Genomic DNA, 21,616 nt, shown 5'->3' with positions numbered 1-21,616 from the left:
TAATTAAATCAGAATATTTGGTTCCATAAATTGGTATGCTTTTCAAGTTTCCTTTTCAAGTTTCAAGTTTTCAAAATGTAGCCAGTATGGCCAAACAACCATGTTCTGTTGTGAGGTTTATTGAGTGATAATATATATTAGAAATTTAGTGGTGACAGGACGGTAATTGAGGAAAAACTGAATCATTGTTCTTGATATTGAGTGTTATAAAAATTTGTGCCTGGGCTGGAAAGGTGGCTCAGTGGTAGAGTGCTTGCCTTGCATGCATGAGGCCCTGGGTTCGATTCCTCAGCACCACATAAGCAAAAAGAAAAAAGCCGGAAGTGGCGCTGTGGCTCAAGTGGTAGAGCGCTAGCCTTGAGCTGAAGAGCTGAGGGATAGCACCCAGGCTCAGAATTCAGGCCCCATGAGCAGATCCCAAAAAAATTTTTTTAAAAATGTGCGCCTGAAATACATGTAAAAAGTGCAATAATTTGTTATATCACTGACCATTTTAAATATCAATTATTTTGCAACATTTAATATGCTGAATTAAATTCAGTATTTTCTCTGTGTGATTATCTCATGCAACACTAGGTATACTAAGACAAATGTTAGTAAAGTCAAGTGGCCAATTTAAAAAATGACAAGTGTGAATTTTCACAAAAATTGGAAGGGTTTATTATATCATCAAAACTGTCCAGGAAATCCTATCTAAACATTGTAATTTTTAGATATCACCATGGATAGTAAAGGGGTCTAAATTGTTATTTAACTGACTTGTTTTTGAGTAATGACATTAAACTAGAAATAAATTTGTTTGTGGTTAAATCAGGTGTCATACAAATTAAATTATCCTAAAGTTTATGTTTCCCAAATGTAATGATATTCACAGAAGTACAGTTACTTAAAGCATGCAAGCATTTATTTTACTCTGGCTACATTTTCATGCTCAAATCATATGCTATACAAATTTGGTGTTTAAAGGAATGTTCAGAATTGCTTTACTTACACCCAACAAATAAGAATTTCAATAATACTTCAAATATTATGATTAATAATAATTTTAATAACACAATTTAAGACATTAAAAATACTATTTAAAGTTGGATGTTGGTGGTGCATGCCTGTAATCCTAGCTACTCAAAAGGCTGAGATCTGAGGCTCAAATCGAAGCCATTCTAGGCAGGAAAGTCCTTAAGACTCTGATTTCAAATTAACGAGGAAAAAAAAATGGAGCCGTGGCTCAAGTGGTAGACCACTAACTTTGAACACAAAAAGCTCAGAGACAGCACCTAGACCCTGAACCCCAGACAGTTAAAAAAAATATGTAAGGGCTAGGCATAGTGGTTAATATCTGTAATCCCAGTGGTCTGGAGGTCAAGGCAGGAATATTGAGTTGAAAGTCAGTTTGGGAAATATAACAAGACTCTTTGTCAAAAATAAGACAATATTTAAGGGCTTGAGATAAAGCTTAGTGGTAGAGTACTTGTTTAGCATGCCTGGGACCTGTGGTTTGATACCCAAACACTGAAGAACAATGAAAAAAACTATTCAGAATACAAAATCATGCCAGTGTAATTAGAATATGCACTATCACAGGCAATAAATATGTTTTTAGTTTATTGTATTAATATGAAATCATATTTGTGCATATTATAGTTAATCCTGGCTTACTTTATTCTTATTATGGATAGTGAATGTTGTTTATTTTAGCAACTTCATCCACCAATTTGGACCACCACATGAGCCTTTTGGGGGGACATTTTATATCCATATTATGAAAAGATATTTATTTTTTCCTCAATGGTTACAGTTCCCTCATGACATCTTTGTTGTCCACAACATGCAGCTGGGAACAATTTTCAAAAACTAAAAACTTTTTTTAAAAATACTTTTCTGATGGAAGCAGACTAAATTTCAAAACACACTGAAAAAAAACTGCATGACTTTCAAAATTGCAAAATAGTATTAAAAGGTCAGCTGTTTGGTTTTCACCAAATTTTGTTATTTTAAAGTATCTTGGATTATTTTTAGAACATTTTTCCTTTATGTTTTTAATAATTTGGTCTGCTTTTAAAATAGATTTGTTTTCTCTAAAGAAGTGGGATGTTGCCGGGCGCAACTACTAACTACTCAGGAGGCTGAGATCTGAGGATTGGGGTTCACAGCCAGCCCAGGGGGCAGGAAAGTCTGTGAGACTCTTATCTCCAATCAATCATCAGAAAACTGGAAGTGGCCCTGTGACTCAAATAGTATAGCACTTGCCTTGAGCTGAAGAGCGCAGGGACAGTGCCCAGGCCCAGAGTTCAAGCCCCACAATAAAAAAAAAAAGTTTGTTGTTGTTGTTTGGTTTTGCTCATTTTGTATTGTTTTGTCTATAGCGGTCCTGCACCCATCCTAGCTACTTCTGGACATTCTTCCATTATTTCTCCTGTGAGATGATTTAGAGTCTGATTTGTATCACCAAAATATTATTAATTTTGTCACTTTCTCCAAGTGAAATGCACCTGTACATCTCTGAAATTATGACATGCATTATATTTTATCAAGGGCATATGCTCAGTAACATAGGCTATTGGATAGCTTACTGAATTTTGAGCTTAGATGAATGAGTGCACAAAGTGAAGACTCCTCCTACATTTCTGGCATTTCAGAAGGATCCTAGCAATAGCAGCCTCTTGGTGTGCATTCATGATGGAGACAATGCAAAAGTCTGTGGTCAGGCTTATGCCACTGTTTCTACATTATTTCCCCTCTTATTCAAAGGCTGTCCTATTTCTTTTGTAAATAGCTACGTTATAATTGCCTTAGGTTTTGTGAGGGCATTCCATCTCTGGCATAACCACTTCAATCTGCTGTTAAAACAAAAGTAGCAATTGGGAATAAAAATTTGAACTGTCTATATGCTAATAAAACTTTACTGTTGTTGAAATTTCGTATAATATTTAAGTATCATGAATAATCTTTTGTTTTTCTCAGCCATTTAAATATGCAAATATCACTGTTAGTTTGTGTACTATACAATAACATAGAATAATAGATTAGGCCCACCAGTTTTAATTTCCCATTTCTGCTCTGTTCATCTGACTGGTTTGTTTTACTTTGGTTTTGGTATGTCTCTTAACCATTCTTCCTTATTAGCAAGCTCAAAGAGATGTCTTGGCTAGAATTGAGAAGTTTTGACCTAAGTTAGCCCTATTATACTTCCAGTAGTAACATTAGTAATCATATTGAGGAGCCTGGGAAAATAACACTGCCACTTCTTTAAGAAAAGTAAATGATTATTTCACTGTTAGTTCTTCACACCACAGGAAAATAATTAAAAATAAGCAAAATGAATCCTGGTGGTTTTCTTTGTACCATACTTGTTTCCAATAAGGGAAAATAATTTCAGAGAATGTTATTTACATACCTAGTCATTTGTACATTTTTCTTCTCTGATATTCCTTCTGAATAGCAGGATTGTACAATGTTCACTGCTGTCACAGAAACTACTAGTTTTTTGGATGCAATTTTTTTGGAAATTCTTAATGGTAAATTTGTTCCATTTATTTCTGTTAGTCTTTTTTCATCAAAAATAGTGGATGAGGCTTTGGCAATCATGCCAGTATATAATGAAGTAGTTCAAGAAAACGAGTAAACACATACTCTAAAAACTGGAAAGAATGCTGTTCACTGGCATATGTGAAATTGATAATGTTAAGCTCCTGGTTTGGATACTTATTTTCAGGCTCATCTCTCACTTATGCTTTAGCCTAGGTAACCTAGGAAATAATGGCCCTATTTGATAGAAACCAATAATTTCTAATAGGTACTATGGATTTAATATGGGAAATTTCCCCCCAAAAGTCCAATTATTAAACACTGTTTCCAGGGTGGTACCAATGGGAAAGTGATAGAAATACGAGGATGTGGAGTTTATGGGATGTCCTTAGATCATTGGGGATATATGCTATTCAAAAAGTTTCTGTGGGACCATGTTTCTGTCTGTCTGTCTGTCTGTCTGTCTGTCTGTCTCTGTGTCTGTCTGTCTCCTCTAGCCAATGATATATTCATTTGAATCTGCTACATGCTTCTACCTCCACAAGATAACCAGAAGAAAGAGACTTCCTAATGTTAGAGTAGAATCTCCAGCACAACAAACCAAAATAAATATTTTCTCTTAATAGGTTAATTGCCTCAGGTATTCTATTATAGTACATGAAGGTAACTAATTCAGTTAGTATTTCTTAATTACTAAGATTTATTTTGGTAAAATTCCCAATCATTTGGCTAGTTTACATATTGTGTTTACTAATATTCAAATATATTACACATACAAAATATAGTAGAAAATCTTGATAGCAAGTTAAATATATTCATTATTTCTATATCAATAACAAATTTTAAGGAATACAATATATGCATCTACTTACTATACATACTTCATTCTCTTTCTCTTTTTCTTTGTAAAGAAAGCTTATTCTTTAGTCATTATTTTTAAACTGTACTATTAGCTTCTTATTTTACAATATATCATCAATAATATAGCATTTTGCATATTTTATTTTTTGTAAATGATATCACATTTCATCCATTAACATGCTTTCACTTTTACTAGAGGGTTTCTATGAAGCACATATTATAATATGCTTTCATGTTTTAGGCATTTTTCTTTGTTTTTTCTAAAGAAACAGTTTCCTTATCATTTCAAAGTAATGTACTTCAATTCTACTAGCACCTTTCTGAAGGAACATAGTGTAGACTTAAGTGATGGACACTTTTATTTATTCTGGGTATATTATGGTCTGAGTAAGTAACAGTTTTATTGGTGATTCCTATGGGCCCTAAATAAAAATTTTAGTGATATTGATGAATTGAATTTACATGGACAATGCCTTTGTAAACTGTTGATGCAAAATTATTAAATTAATTTATGGATAAAATCCACCTGCCATGAGGAAGTCTCAGCAATTAATAGCTGCCTGGTAGTCATCAATATAGACTGTACTACAAAACCTGGTCAGCTGGACCTGTAAACAGCCTAGGTAAAGAGAGTTGAATTTATAATCTAGTTCTCTCCTACTATCTCTAAAGTTAAATATTACAGATCTTTGTGGAAAGAGCCTGGCTTGGTCAGTATTAATATGGTTTTTGGTATACAATTGCACATGAGTCTAATAAGCAAGACTATGGAAAACTAGATTACAGTAATTTGTTAAGGTTTCGGTTTTCTTTTCTCATCTTTATAGGGCAAGAAAAACTAAAAAGGAAGCTGAGTAACATAGCTCACTCTTGAAATCCCAGCATGGGAAGGTAGGAGGATTAAGTCAGAGGACTGCCTAGCTATATAACTAGATCTGTTTCAAAAGAAAAGGTGGGGGGTGGTGAGAAGAAGCAGCTAAAGGGTGGGAGGAAAGGGGGGAGGGAGGAAGGCAGGCAGGCAGGCTGGCAGGTAAGCCAGCCAGCTGGCCAGCTTGCTAGCCAAAATGAATCTTAAAACCTTCAATATTTTTCTAATTTAAGATAAGAAAATTTACTAGTTATATAACATGGCTAATTAAAACCAAACTTTGGGCTTGGAAGGTGGCTCATTGGTAGAGTGCTTGCCTTGCATGTATGAGGCCCTGGCACTACCTAAGCAGAAAAAGCCAGAAATGGCACTGTGGCTTAAGTGGTAGAGCGCTAGCCTTGAGCTGAAGAGCTGAGAGACAGTGCCCAGGCCCAGAGTTCAAGCCCCATGACAAAAGAAAAGAAAACAAAGCAAAACAAAACACACAAACTTTTATGTTACATGAAGGCTTAGTAGAACCTATATTATTAAAAAATAGTGAAACTTGTATTGGTTTAAGGATAACTCTTTGGATTCTCCAACTTCTACCACTTCTTTACCAGTTGTGATTTGGAAAGCACATTCTGGTTCTCCCATCACCACTAGGGAAAATCAATATATTGAAACTCAATTCTATCATTTTTGGCCACTACATTAATTTTCACTTGGCTCAATTCTTCATATTCTATGCCTTTTTATAGCTTTCTCAATTACCTTGCAATAGACCATCATCAGCTAAGAAATTATCACTTAAATTATCATAAGTAGCTTTATTGATAAACTGAAAGCCCAATGTGTTTCCAAATAAACCTATTCATTGAAAAATTGATATAGCTTCTTAGAGAAATCAAGAAACTTTTGAGTTGTTGAAACTTTTCTTTTTTTTTTTTTTTTTTTTTTTGTCATTCGTAGGGCTTGAACTCTGGTTGCTGTCCCTGTGCTCTTCAGCTCAAGGCGAGTGCTCTACCTCTTGAGCCACAGCGCCACTTCCAGTTTTCTAGTGGTTTATTGGAGATCAGAGTCTCAAGGACTTTTCTCCCCAGGCTGGCTTTGAACCATGAGCCTCAGATCTCAGCCTCCTGAGTAGCTAGGATTGCAGGTGTGAGCCACAAGTACCTAGCTTCTTTCTTTCTTAATTTATGCTTGTTACTAAAAGTTTTCAAGAGCCACTTTCCCTGTGACTTTTTCAGACACAAAACTGTGCCAGTAAATACATTTTCTATTCTGCACAGCACCGGTGGCTCACGACTATAATCCTAGCTACTCAAGAGGCTGAGATCTGAGGATCATGGTTCAAAGTCAGCCTGAGCAGGAAAGTCTATGAGAATCTTATCTCCAATAAACTACTCAGAAAACAAAACAAAACAAAACAGGTGCTGTGTCTCAAGTGGTAGAATGCTAGCCTTGAGCAAAAGAAGCTCAGGAACAGAGTCCAGACCCAGGGCGGCCCCAGGCCCAGGAAAAATGAAAATTGTCTATTGAACATATACATGAACATAAAGTACTGCTTTTAACTTAGATTTACGGCAATGTATAAAAATGTGTTATCACTTATTATTTCCTGAGGAAAGAAATACAAAATAATTTTCTTTATCAAGAGAAGAGAAATTTCTACATTTTAGTATCTAGTTCTATTTAAAAACTCAGTGTTTACAGATCATATCCATGGAAGATTATCTGGTTATCTGTTTCTGTAGAAGCTACAGAATATGAATAAAATGACTTCAGAGCTTATGCTCTAATATTTTCACTTTCTATAGAGTTATTTTCTTGATGGACAATGTGGCTCTACATTTTATTTTGCTAGTCCTGTGGCTTGAACCCTGGGCCTGGGCTTTGGTCCCTGAGGTTCTTTTGCTCAAGGCTAGTACTCTACCACTTGAGCCCCAGAACCATTAGTAGGTTTTTCTGACTAGTTTATTGGAGATAAGAGTCTCACGGACTTTGCTGCCCAGGCTGATTTTGAACCACAATCCTCAGATCTCAGCCTCTGGAGTGGCTAGGATTATACACATTTTAATTTGTGTGGAAGTATGCTGACCAAAATTATGACAACACAAATAAGAAGATTAACAAGGATTCTCATTCATGGTGCCATCCAACTACTATTCAAGTTAAAAATCATTTTAATGATTGTTTAGAAGATTTGGATGCTCTGATCTCATAAATAGATGTCTTGGTTTTGTCTGTGTGTTCACTTTCCATCACTGTCCAAATACCTGACCAAAACAGCTTCAAGGAGAAAATGTTCACTTTGATTCCTAGTATCAGCGATTTTAGACCATAATTACCTGGATCCTTTGCTTCTAGGCCTATGGCAATGCAGAAACATCATGATTGAAAGGCTCGTTGATATAGAAAGAGCCAAGAAGGAAGGATCCAGTACTGAGATATATCCTTACTGACCTACTACTGTAAGCAGACCCTACCTCCTAATAGTGTAAGCACTATTGATTCATCAGTTAATAAAGCCATTGATGAAATTATTGCCCTCATAATTCGGTCTTCTTTCAAGGAAGATCTACCTAATTGGGACCAACTCCTAAATATATGAACCTTCTGTGGGACATTTCATAACCAATTGAAAACAACCTGTAAGGAAGCTGCCAAATTATCTGCCTAATTGGTGATTTTATTTTTCTCTACACTTTCATTATCTACTGGATAGTGAGAACATGGTGGAGTATTTATTTTCTTACTGAAATTTCCCTTTTCCCTTATTTTCTATTTTATCCATACTTATCTGGTTTTACTATGTATCTCTTTAGGCCATTCTAAGTATTTATCCCAGAATACCATTAGGAAATCAATTTAATTAGCCTAAAATTAGTGTAGAACTGAAAACATTTATCTGTAGTGAATATACTTGAAAGGTTTTGTTCAGATAAACTAAAGGTCAAACAATCACTTTATGGGCAACTGATACTTTTGTATGTCTATGTTTATCTAGACAGTGAAATGTTTTCATATGTAAAATAATCACAAGGTTCTTAGATTAACAGGATAAAGAGAAATTCATTACAAATATACAGCCTTTACTCAATCAAAATATGTGGAATGATTAGCCAATAGATTTAACATATAGATTTAAAAATTGTCTTTTAACAATGCAACATGTATCCTTCAACAGAGCTCATGAGATTTACAGCTTGAGGAGGTGAGGACTCAGCAAGCAAATATACCTCCAGACCACTCAAGTCTCTTCTATGACAAAAATAACCTAGAAACTACAGAATATTTCTCAACATTTTAATGATTGAAGGTAAAGCTTACATAAACATACATCCTTAAGAAAGTAAATGACCTTATGGAGATTCTGGAGTATATAATCCTTATGTGCTGTGCTTTTAAATTTTCTCCCAATTTACTTGCAAATTCAAATCTGTTTTTCGAATTCACTTCAAGTCTAGCTTAAATCCTTTATGGGCCATTATGACAGCATTCCACATTATATTTATAGAACAATCCCACTATTATGAGTTGAATTGTATTCTTCCAAATTTCATATGATGAATCTCTAATTGGCGATATTTCAGATTGTGACTATGTTTGGACATAAGGTATTTAAGAGGGTAATTTTATTGTCATGAAATTATATCATTACCTAATCCAAAGTGACTACCATACTCACAAGAAGAGAAACTGATACATAGCCATGTAAACAGGGAAAAACTAATGTCAACACCAGGTTACCTATCCACAAACCAATGAACGAGGCCTCAGTTGAAAACTGTCACCTTGATATTATACTTCTAGCCTGTAGAATTACTTTAGTTTAGGACACTAGTTTGTAGTGCTTTGTTACAGCACTCCTAGAAATCTATTATATCTGCTCTGTTTGAAAGCAGCAGAAATATTACCTATGGATATTTCTGAAAGCATGGATGGTTTTCATGAATCCTTCAATTTGTCCCAATATATGCTTTACTATATTTCCAATTTTAATCGATAATAAAAATTTGTGGTATTTTAGTTTATTTATGGATACTTATGGTAAGAACTGCTGGAAGTAGGTCTTATACGTTTTATAGGGAACTAGGTTTTGCAGGCCTTTTTTGATGATGTAAAAAGCGGTAAGGTAAAAAAAAAAAAAAAAAAAAAAGCGGTAAGGTACTGCTGTAGCCAAATTATTTTTCCCCCAGAACACATTTTTTATTCATACTAATTTGAGATCATATTATCACAATATACAGCTATTTGCCTACAGATCCTATTTAGTCATGCTCCCCCATGGATAAATAGGGTTATGTAAGTTTTCAGAAATGGAATAAGTGCAGAAATAATACATGAAGCTATTATAAGGTATCTTCAAGAAGGAACTGATCATTCTACTTTTCATTTTCTCCCTTGTTGTGGGCTAAAGTAAAGGTGTGGTTGTGGAGAGCAAGCTCTACCTGGGAGTACAAAGGCACTGAATATTGAAAAAATGATGTGATGAAAATGATCCCAGAGATTATTTCAAGCAACAAGGCTACTTCCCTTACTCTGAACTACTGATTTACATGAGACAAAAACGAACCTCTGATTTCTCTGAGTTACTGCAATTTGGGCTTATTTCTTACAATAGCTCAGATTGAACTAAAACATATAATTGTTGTTGATTTAATCGAAAGAAGAAAATAAAATGTAATATATGTTTTAATATAAAGGGAAAAATAAGGCTAATGCATTTTCTTAACCTGTAGTCTCTGGCTTTTTTTACTATAATAACCTCACATAAGATGTTTTCAGAAAACAGTAATGGAATGAGAATAAAAGGCATTTCATCTAGGAAATGTTTATTTGAAACATTATATGAAGCTGTTTATTTGAATAATTTTACAATATAAGATTTTGCCATTACTCATCCTCTAAATGTATATGATAAAAAAAGTCATTTCATATGATTTTAAGTCTTAAATAACACAACTAAATTTCCCTAATGTGAATATTCTGGGTATTAACACTGAATTAAAAATAAAGCACCAATCTCTTAGGTAGCTAGCTAATGCAGTCATATATAAATATTCATAGATAGGTTACTCTATTTTCTAGTTGGTCTAATGACAGCAAAGTTACAGATGGAAACATCTCTATTTTCTATTTCTTGGTGTCAGCACTATTTCAAATAATCTAGTAATAAATCAACTGTAAAAAAAAAGCCATGAGTGCTTTGACCTTAAATTCTAGGCAGCCATAAATGTCTGACTGGTTGTTAGAGAAATGGCAGGAACGTACCATCTGAAGATGAAAGGAGGCCCTATGCCCTTTGGTGATGGAAATGATAGTGCCTGCCTTGTAAGATTCCTTCTGATTATGACCTTGGCAATGTGCTGAGGAATCTTTCAATCCTGTCCATACCAACTGTTCACAGTCACTCTGTCCTTGCCTACTTTATGGTTGTAGGGTCAATCTAGTTTTAGACAAGCGAGCAGAACATAGTGAATCCTCTTCGGATTGAATTTTTGGCAAATGATGCATGTATTCTTAAGAATGCATGTATAACCTGTTTAATCCATGATTTTCACTAAAGCTTACTTAACCATTGACCTCGTTATGGCCCTAAAGCATAGATTTAAGTGATAGATTAATTTTTAAAGAAAGAGAAAGTAGAGCAAGATAATATTTATAATTTGATTATTATTATACATCAATAGTTCCTTGTAAAATTATACTACCTTGTTTCATATATTGTAAAAAATACCATAAGTGATATAGGTTTTACCTTTCCCCAGGCAACTTCAGAATCTAAATCACTAGGCATTCCTTCAACTGCTGATCTCTTTGTCAATTCCGTATCTGTAGCAGCCAGCCATTCTGTCAAGACATTCATTTCCTTTCTCATCTTACGGGACAATTTCAAGCATTTCTCCAACTGTTGCTTTCTTTCTGTTACCTGAAAGGTAACAGAAATAATAAAATGTAATAAAATGTAATTTGGATTACTTTTCCAGTCAAGTAGGTCCCTTAATTTGAAAATTCACATTTCTGTCATTAAAAATAAATTTCCTTACATGTTCTACATTAGGATAATTATATATTTTGAATATTAATAGTAAATAAAACATTCTTGAGCATATAAGAAACTGTGTCTGAAAAAAACAGCATTTTCTACCTTTTGTCATGGTAGAGAAAGGCTGATTGAACTTGTCTGTAATAAATGGAAAATAATATATGAGTAAAATGTATAATATGTAGTCATTTGTCAAAAAGAGAGACAAGGAGGTTCACAATCTATGATATGAAAATGAGGCTTTCTCTTGCCAGTAAAGTATCAAAATGGAGTAAGAATACTCCTCCGGAGGTAAAAAAAAAAAAAAAAAAAATCATTAAAGTATTAATTTAATTCTCAATGCATCTTTAAAATGACTTAACTTTTGCATCAAGTGCCATCAATTAAGATCATTGTTTCCATAATTTTTATCAAATAAGATCAAAATAATGAACACAAAACCAAAATTTTCACTCTTTTCAACGTAGAGATGCCAACTTGATCCTGTGTGTACAGTGGGTCTCAGTGTGTATAATCAAGTCCCTCAAAAATGAACTTTCCCACACTCTCACATACAAAATGGAAAATTCATATTTCTACATTCCCTTCCCATATGTGCTTATATTGTATTTAGTTTGTTGTTTGGTTTAATAAAATTCTCAGGATCATTACATAAGTAAAAATCAGTTCATGAGCAAAATTGAAATAAATTTCAGCTCCTCAAAAGTAATTTCCCTGGCTTCATACTTATTTCCATTATATCAGTGTGCTCCATATTTTTTCCCAGAACAAAGAACCATTTCACTAAGTACATTTTATATGCTGAATAAAGCAATGAATAAAAATTTGCAAATCACTAATTACAAAGTACAATTACAAAATATTAGCAGTAGAAAATAGAAAAAGTATTTATACTCTTATGAACTCGTTCCTGTTTTCTTTGTTATGTTTCTTCACTATGTGAAATTATTAAAACATTTTTTTCAATTATGGAAGTTAAGAATATGAACATGAAATGTGAATGTTTGACTACAGAGTCAATATGGTGGAGTGCAAGTATATTGAGCTCTGTGATACCCTGAAGAATCCATTCCCCATGACCTTTGGATCAAAGATAGCTCAATTACTCCAGTTTGGGACATTTATCAATTAAGATAACTCTATTTGGCATATAGGGCTGTTGTAATGCTAAAATCTGTCAATTTGAGGCAGAGTGATACATTAAGCACAACCGTGTCTTATTTTGTTTTTATGATTTTCCTATCGAAAAGGCTCGATAAAAATTACACCAAAAGGTATACAACAAAAGTTCTTTTACTACCTGACTGGTAAAGAAAATCTCAAACAGATTTGTGTTTATGGCAAAAAGATCTGAGAAGTAGATTTCAAATCTTTCTCAACTGTGTGTACATTAGCTTAACCAATAATAACAAAAATAATGAAAACAACACAAGTGCTTGTCTTGACCTTAGTAGATATCACAGAATACATAAGCATCAACATACACTTACATGCGTATAAAACAAAAAGGAAATTCTAGCCACAAGAGTGAAAAAATAAAAATTCCAAGCACATAAGTAAAACAAATCAAACACGTAGAGATGCCATAAATGCCCTGAAACCATGGTACAAATTCAACATATTCAACAAAATCAGTTATCCCCTTTAATAGAGGTTTGTATAAATTTAGTACATATTTAGGGCTAGCAATATGACTCAAGTGGTAGAGCATCTATCTAGCCAAGAAAGAAAGAAAGAAAGAAAGAAAAGAAAGAAAGAAAGAAAGAAAGAAAGAAAGAAAGAAAGAAAGAAAGAAAGAAAGAAAGAAAGAAAGAAAGAGAGAAAAAGAGAAAGAGAGAAAGAGAGAGAAAGAGAGAAAGAGAGAGAGAAATTAAGAAAGAAAGAAAGAAAGAAAGAAAGAAAGAAAGAAAGAAAGAAAGAAAGAGAGAGAGAGAGAAAGAAAGAGAGAGAGAAAGAAAGAAACAAGGAAAGAGAGGGAGGCAAGCAGGCAGGCAAGAAGGCAGGAAGGCAGGAAGGGAAGGAGGGAGGATGAGAGGGAGAGAGAAAGAAAGAAAGGAAGGAAGAAAGGGAAGGAAGAAGGAAGGGAGGGAGGGAAGGAGAGAATTATAGTATTACATCAGGAGTGCTACAATTATTGTCCCTCAATAAAGTTAATTAGCTTTAAATATGAGAAACTACTCTTTTTAATTCACTGAAAGGGAGAAGGAAGGAAAGAAGGAAGGAAAGGAGGGAGGGAGGAAGCAAAAATGTTTAGAGGTTGCAAAATCAGTTTTTTTTCCCCTTCTATTTTTCCTCGAAGGGAATTAAAACCATCTGCTGTTTGGACTGCAAGAATTTTATTTGTATATGGGAGAAAAGAAATATTCCTTTTCGTGTGTTTCTATGCATAATTATATTTTTAATGCACTATTTGTATAAAGGGATTCTAAATTCAATATTTCACAAAACTCTATCTTCTCAGAGCTAATGCATTATTGATTTTTATTTATTTTATTTTGTTTTATCTAGCTCAGTAGGTTTAAAAAAAATAGGAGACACTGCCACCTTAAGGAACATTGAGTTTTACACTTTCTCTGTGTGTATGTGGAACAAATAATTTAATAGAGTGCCACCTGCAGTAAAATCCTTCAACAACCATTATTTTATAAACATTTGTAATTTTATTTTGGGGAGTACTGCTACTTATGCATATTTTCACAAAAATGAAAGCATAGAAAAGACCAAAACAGAATTATAGTATTACATCAGGAGTGCTACAATTATTGTCCCTCAATAAAGTTAATTAGCTTTAAATATGAGAAACTACTCTTTTTAATTCACTGAACAATTAAGTTATTGCCTTTTTAAGAAATGATAAAACTGAAATATGAAGATCATGGTTTAAAGCCAGTCCTGGCAGGAAAGTTCATGAAACACTTATCTTCAATTAACAAGTACAAAAGCCTGAAGTGGAGCTGTGATTCAAGTGGAACAGTGCTAGTCCTTAACAAAAATTTCTTAGGGACAGTGTCCAGGCCCTAAATTCAAGCTCCAGGATTGGTTTAAAAAGATAGAAAGAACAAAATTGTGCATTGTAAGAAAGTGCTATGTACTGCATTATACTGCCCCAAATTCTTATGTTGAAACCATAAGCCTTAATGACTATATTTTAAGTCACTGTATCTGATCTTTAAAAAGTAAATAAAGTTAAATAAGTTTGGTAATAAGTGGAGTGAGTTGTTTCTTAATACCTGATGGAAAAGAGTTCATTTGCAAGCCAGAAATGACTATTCCTGGAACAGAATGACGAGTCTTATTCGGGAACAGAATGAACCAAAACACTGATTTTAGACTTGCAGACTGCAGGAATTTTTCTCATTGTTAAAGCCATCCAGACTGTTCTGTTTGTTAGTGTAGTCTGAGCTAATCACTACAAAAGGGTAACACAATTAACGGTGGCATGTGAATACTGAAGATGTTTAAAATAGAAGGGCTCCTCTTTTTATACAAAATTGGTGGAATAAAATAGTCTTTGTACCTTTTACCTTTCTTTTAAAACAAAAACAATGTTGTGGATAGTGTCTTAAAGTTCAATACTTCTTATTAGTGAAGAGTACATATCATAGCATTTTCATGAGATGGTATTAGTACATAATCACTTAATCATTAATGTTTCTAAATTAATATTCACTACAAAAATAAATATTGGCCTATATTTTCTGCATTATGTTATGCTGTTGAAAAAAAGATTTATTAATATTCTTTCTCTTTGCTTTAATAATATTACTAATGGCTAATTGATTAAAATAAAAATAAGAGCTCAAATATGTACTTTCAGAGATGAAGATGCCTTTATATGATTATGAGTCATTAAATTATTAATAATAAAAAATTGAGTGTTCTACTAATCTACAAAATGTCACTTTCATTGTTTTAGATTTTAAGATATTTATTTTGTTATTTAATATCAATCTACTCTTACAAAGGCAAGAAAAGAAAAAAAGAATAGATAATAATGTATGTTTGAAAATGTAAATTTAGAAAATCATTTTTACCCCTCCAATATTTTTTTAAATTAAGAGAAGATGCTTATCAACACATGATTTCAACATTAAGGTATGCTAGTGGAATTATAAACTGTAAGGTATAAATACTATAGCTCTCCAGAATTGAACAAGTTGTGCTGGATAAAATGAGTATAAAAAATAGGGAAAGACATTATTGATATAGGTCTTGGCAAAAGTACTTTGACTATTACCTCAAGCATGGACAATAATGGAAAAAGTAGACAAAATAAATTATACTATACAAAAGAGCATCTACCTAGTAAAGAAATAACTGAATACAAAGATAATTTGTCATTATTTTAGTCCATTGAATCTCTAAACCTATATAAAATATTTCAGTTGATGGAAATGAGATAATTACCCTAGATGGCACACAGCTTTGAAAAGAGGAGATACAAACATGGAAATATCTTTAATCAACAGTGAGATGAATTTGGTCATGAGTATCTATTCAATGAAATGATATAAAATTTATCATAGAACCATAGGACTAAATTGCTTATCTATCTTATTAGCCAAGTGTGGTGAATTATGCAAGGTTTGTAATATAAAAAAAATAACTTCATGTGCTAACAAAACTAAACCAAACATGATCTTTGTGTGAATTGTATTCAACTTACATAAAAAGGTTAGTGAGTTTTTAATATTTACCAGTCTTGAAGTCAACCAAAATATATGCATACTCTGAAAAGGAGGAAAATTTAGAAGAAATATTTCTACAACTACCTGGTGGACCAATAGAAACCTCCCTAAGCTTTCCAACTCCATCTACGCTTATGAGCAGAAACTCAATGCTTATGGTGGTTATAAACTCAATTTATATTCATATGAACTATGGAGGCATGTATATATCTATAATCTATAACATGAAGAGGGAAGGGGAGAATTAGTATAAGGATTTCTGAAACTCTAATTGTACATAATTTACTAACACTCATATGTGCCATTTATATGGAAAGTGGCTAGTATTTTCTGGGGTTTCAAACACACACATACCTTTGCACCCAACTCATTATAATGCAGTTTCAAAGCTGTTACTCTTTCATCAAGTTCTTTAGGATTTTCAGTCTGCTTTTTCTGTACAATTTGACGTCCAGTTTTTATCACCATTTCCACTTCAGACTTCACTTCACTCAGACTTTTATACAAATTCTAAAACAAAATATGAAACAAGCATAATAATCAGCAATAGTATTAAATTAATTTGTACAATTATTAATTAACAAGAGGATAAAAATGACCTTAATTGCTATTGCATGCTTATAGTTTTCTTGTATTATTTTGTAGTTCTGCTCTTATATACTTTTCATATTTCTTTGAATTTTCTGTTGACTTCATATTTCTATTTGGAATTATTTAGACATGCATGCATTATTTACAGTTATTCTTATTATAGAAGGTGTGCATCATAAGTATTTAGTTTTTTAATGAAGTTCATAAAGATAACTTCTAAATGTTATGTGAATTCTATTCTACCCATAGCTTAAACGAATTAATTCATCATATAGTAAATATATAGTATTCAGGTCATTCAGGTTGGACATTCACTGTTGTTCTTATAGCGCTTTGATTTGATGGGATAAAACACCTAATTTCTAGATTATAATTCAATAATTATTTCATTACTAATAAGGATGGAAAGGATTTAAATATTGAATCCAATCATATCCATTTATTTTTTATGGTCCTCGTTAAAAACCAACATTATTTAAAATTCACATGTACATCAAAATTACAAAGTATATACATATACAAGAGTAGGTAGTTATAACAATCTTATGAGGCAAGTGTCTAAATTTGGAAGATATCTCTCACACAATATAGTATCATATTTTGCTTTCTGCTCAAGAATGTAATTGTGTATATATAGTGTATATATGCACTATATATAAATGCACACAAAAGTATGTGTGACTGCATTTAGGTGCATACATGCATATACATATCTAATAATTTACATAATACATAGCTGTTTGTTAAATGCTGAATCTAAATTATAATTACTTATTTTTGCGATGTTAACAATGAACTACACAACTTGTTGGGGAGGGGGGTTGGGAGAAAAAAACTGGAAGAAAATGATGGAAGAAGTGGCACTATAAAGCAATGTACTCATCACGGGACTCGTGTAACTGTACATCACCTTCGAAATAAAAATAAATAATTTTAAGAAAGAAATAATATTGCTAGAAGGCTACTATCTTTGGAATTAGACAAAAAAAATGGGTTTGTTTCCTCTTCAGTTTAAACTCAAAACTTAGCCAGGTGCTGTTAGCTCACGCCTGGAATCCTAGTTACTCAGGAGGCTGAGATGTGAAGATAATGGTTCAAAGCCAGCCCAGGCAGGAAAGTCCATGAGACTCTTATCTCCAATTTCTCCAATTATCTACCAGAAAACTGGAAGTGGAGCTGTGGCTCAATGCGGTAGAGTTCTAGCCTTGAGCAAAAGAATTCATAGACATTGCCCAAACCCTGAGTTCAAGCCCATGACTGACACACAGAAAAACAATCAATAATTAAGCATTCTTTAAAAACTGAGCAATTATTTAATTAATTAAGGGTACATGCATGATCTATTTCTCTTTTAATACTCTCTGTGATACTGATGTTAATATTCATTTATTAATACTTTTGAGTCCTGGGCTGGGAAGGTGGCTCAGTGGTAGAGTGCTTTGCATTGCATGCCTGAGGCCCTGGGTTCGATTCCTCAGCACCACATAAGCAAAAAGAAAAAAGCCAGAAGTGGCGCTGTGGCTCAAGTGGTAGAGCGCTAGCCTTGAGCTGAAGAGCTGAGGGACAGCGCCCAGGCCCAGAGTTCAGGCCCCACAACCGGACCCAAAAAAAAAAAAATACTTTTGAGTCCTGTCTAAGCTTTCCAGATGATTCTCTTATACTTCAATTTACTTCTTAGATTGAATTTTTAAAGATCTGGGTATTTGGCAAAATGGCAATAATTTATTACTATGCTGGGAATCAAATATGGGACTAGATATACTTGCAAACAGCGCTCTCACTTTGTATACAACGGTCATGATTTTTGTAAATTTGTTCTACTTCAAATTGGCTTTGTTCAATTTTAGATATATGTTCCCATGTATTCCTGTGCTTAGCTATCTAATATCAAATAATAAATACATTTACATGATTGCTAGGAAAAAAAATTTCCCATTCATAATTATGTGACTGAAATGTATCTAAAAGGATCAGGTTTTTATTTATACTATAGTATAGATGTAGAAACTGTACCTACAATACAAAAAAAACTGAACAAACAAACAGCATTTGTTGATAATAAAATTCAGTGTTTACATTTCATTTTATTTCAGTGTTTACCTTGAAGTTTCATAGTCCACTCGGGTTTTTTTTTCCACTCAGGTTTATAATAATAATGATATTATTATATTTAGGTTATAATAATAATATTATTATTATATTTATATTATTGTAGTAGCTACCCTCACATGTCAGTGTTGTTTTCAGAGAATATTTGACTTAATCAATTTCTAAGGATAGAAATATGTAACACTACTCTATATTCCAAAGGCTAATGTGGAATTACGCCATGGATTAGATTTAGCATTTCTTGCCCTTTTATTCTATTTGTGTGGATTGATGGCATTTCATTGTATATGCAGGACTGCTATTTAATTAAAATATATTACACTTTGAAATAAAAGTATTGGAATGCAATCTGCTTTGTGCTTCACAGTTGTTTATCTTTAATTTCTCTCAGATAATCTATATCCTGGTTAATTGGAGAATTAGTGATGACTTCTGCATCTTCTGTATGCTTGTTAGCTTCCTGTACACCTACTATTTTTGAAATGGGTATTATTGTAGCTACTCTGGTGGTTGCTGTCTTGGTACTTCTTTTTTTTTGGGGGGGGGGGTTCCCGTCGTGTGGCCTGAACTCTGGTCCTGGGCGCTGTCCATCAGCTCTTCAGCTCAAGGCAAGTGCTCTACCACTGAGCCACCTTCCCAGCCCTTGGTACTTCTTATCTGAATTTACATTTAAAATATATTCAAAGTGCCATAAGAATGAACTAAAAGAGCTGAAAGAACAACTCAAGTGGTAGTGCATTAGCCTAACAAGTACAAGTTCCTGAGTTCAAATTCCAAAATAGGGGCTGGGAAGGTGGCTCAGTGGTAGAGCGCTTGCCTTGCATGCCTGAGGCCCTGGGTTCAATTCCTCAGCACCATATAAGCAAAAAGAAAAAAGCCGGAAGTGGCGCTGCGACTCGTGGTAGAGCGCTAGCCTTGAGCTGAAGAGCTGAGGGACAGTGCCCAGGCCCAGAGTTCAGGCCCCCCCTAAAAAATAAAAAAAAAAATAAAATAAAAAAATCCAAAATAACCAAGGGAAAAAAAAATAAAAAGGAGGCAGTAACAAAGCTTGATAGAAAATGTATTTGTGACCTTGCTCATGTAGCTGTAACCTCTCTGTATAGTATTTTTACAATAAAAACATATTTTTAAAAATTAAGCACAGATATTAACAGAATTTTAGATTCAAAATTCCATTTATAGAAAAGGCATCAACTCACTACTACTTTGAAAAAAGTTCTTGTGTCTTAATACATGTGTACTTTCTGTTGTTAATCTTAAAATATATATCATCATTACATGTTGCCAAAATATGTTTCTATTATAAATGAAATGATTAAATACTTCTAAATAAGGAAATTAAAGGGAAGCTGGATCTTTGCCACCGCAAATACATACCACACAATGATTTAGCTGTGACTGTACTACTTCCTGTTCAATGCTCTTTGTTTCCAATGCAGGCAAGTGCATCTTTACTTCATCCAAAATCATCTGACTTTCTTGTAGACGCTGCTCAAAATTAGCTGGTTTCTGGAATAATCGAAACTTCATGGAGACATCTTGTAATTTTTCCTGTAAAGGCAATGAAAGGAGGTATCAATTTAACATTGCCTTCTGTAAAATATCTAGGCATATTTTTATTAAGTTTTCCTTTATTTTCATTGTTGTCAGACATATAGCAATGGAAACAAAAGAAAAGAAAATAAATGAAAAGAAAGGAAAACAGCCCCTTTCCCCAATCATCCCATAAAAAAACATGTTGAGAAAATTCAGCAATTTTTCTTAATCTGGTATCAAATAAACACCCTACCCTATTTATCTTTAAAATGTACCAAATAAACTGGGTGCTGGTGGTTCATGCTTGTAATCCTAGCTACTCAGGAGGCTGAGATCTGATGATTATGGTTCAAAACTAGCCTGGGCAGGAAAGTCTATGAAATTCTTATCTCCAATTAATTACCAAAATAAAGAAGGAAGGAAGGAAGGAAGGAAGGAAGGAAGGAAGGAAGGAAGGAAGGAAGGAAGGAAGGAAGGAAGGAAGGAAGGAAGGAAGGAAGGAAGGGAGGAAGGGAGGGAGGGAGAGAGGGAGGGAGGGAGGGAGGAAGGGAGGGAGGAAGGGAGGAAGGGAGAGAGGGAGGGAGGGAGGGAGGGAGGGAGGGAGGAAGGGAGGGAGGAAGGGAGGGAGGAAGGGAGGGAGGAAGGGAGGGAGGAAAGAAGGAAAGAAAGCTTTGCCTCATGTGGTATCATTAAGCATAAAAGCTTGGGGACAGCACCCAGGGCAGGAGTTCATGGTTTGGCACAAGGTTTGCCAGGTTTTGCACAAGCACAAAAAAATGTACCAAATAAAAGAGTAAATATTGATAGATATCACAGTATCAATTTCAAATTGTGCCCTCCATCTCAATTTTATTAATAATCAATGTGCATAAATAGACTAGCTTTTAATAGGGTTTACAAGGTCTTTGGTTTATGCAATAAAATATACCTGTGCAACATCAATTTGGGATAGAACTCTTTGGGCAGCATCCTTCCCCTGATTATGTTTCTTCATTTCTTCCAAACTAATCTCATGACTTGTCAAATCTGATTGTATTTTCTGTTGGGAGAATAACAATATTAGTTAGCATATGCTGAAAGTTATTTCAAAGGACAACTCACTTTCCATGAAGGTAAAATTCAGAAACTCTTCTAAACCACTGCTAACAATATAGCTTCCTCTAAAATGATAATAGGTACTGCATATCAGAAGTGATAAAAAATGAAATGATTTATTCTCCTCAATTGGTATTATTATAAAAAGAAATGGTCATTTGACTCAATGATAACAAATACTTCATATATTATTTTCTTTCATTATACAATTTTATTTATACGTCATATGACGTTGACACTGTCTTATCTTTGACATTATACTCAAATCTGAAAAAAGTTATTAACTTTCATAAATAAGCTAATTGTGAAATG

The 21,616-nt window shown here is 33.6% G+C and overlaps 1 protein-coding gene across 9 annotated transcripts in view; it reads right to left on the bottom strand.

The window, feature by feature from the left end:
• Dmd (dystrophin) overlaps positions 1-21,616 on the bottom strand; it is a 2,040,854-nt gene that overhangs the window by 1,207,120 nt on the left and 812,118 nt on the right. For all 9 annotated transcript variants that reach the window (XM_070040660.1, XM_070040663.1, XM_070040664.1 and 6 more), the window contains 4 exons: positions 21,138-21,248; positions 20,051-20,224; positions 16,328-16,483; positions 10,998-11,168 (listed from right to left, as the gene is read on the bottom strand). In XM_070040660.1, the coding sequence (XP_069896761.1) occupies positions 10,998-11,168; positions 16,328-16,483; positions 20,051-20,224; positions 21,138-21,248 (612 nt within the window). The remainder of the gene's footprint in view (positions 1-10,997; positions 11,169-16,327; positions 16,484-20,050; positions 20,225-21,137; positions 21,249-21,616) is intronic.

This window comes from Dipodomys merriami, unplaced genomic scaffold (genome assembly GCF_024711535.1).
Source record: "Dipodomys merriami isolate MVZ:Mamm:240054 unplaced genomic scaffold, mDipMer1.0.p SCAF_3, whole genome shotgun sequence".
NCBI lineage: Eukaryota > Metazoa > Chordata > Mammalia > Rodentia > Heteromyidae > Dipodomys > Dipodomys merriami.
The sequence above is the reverse complement of the archived record's forward strand: the minus strand, read 5'-3'. Positions and strand labels throughout refer to the sequence as shown.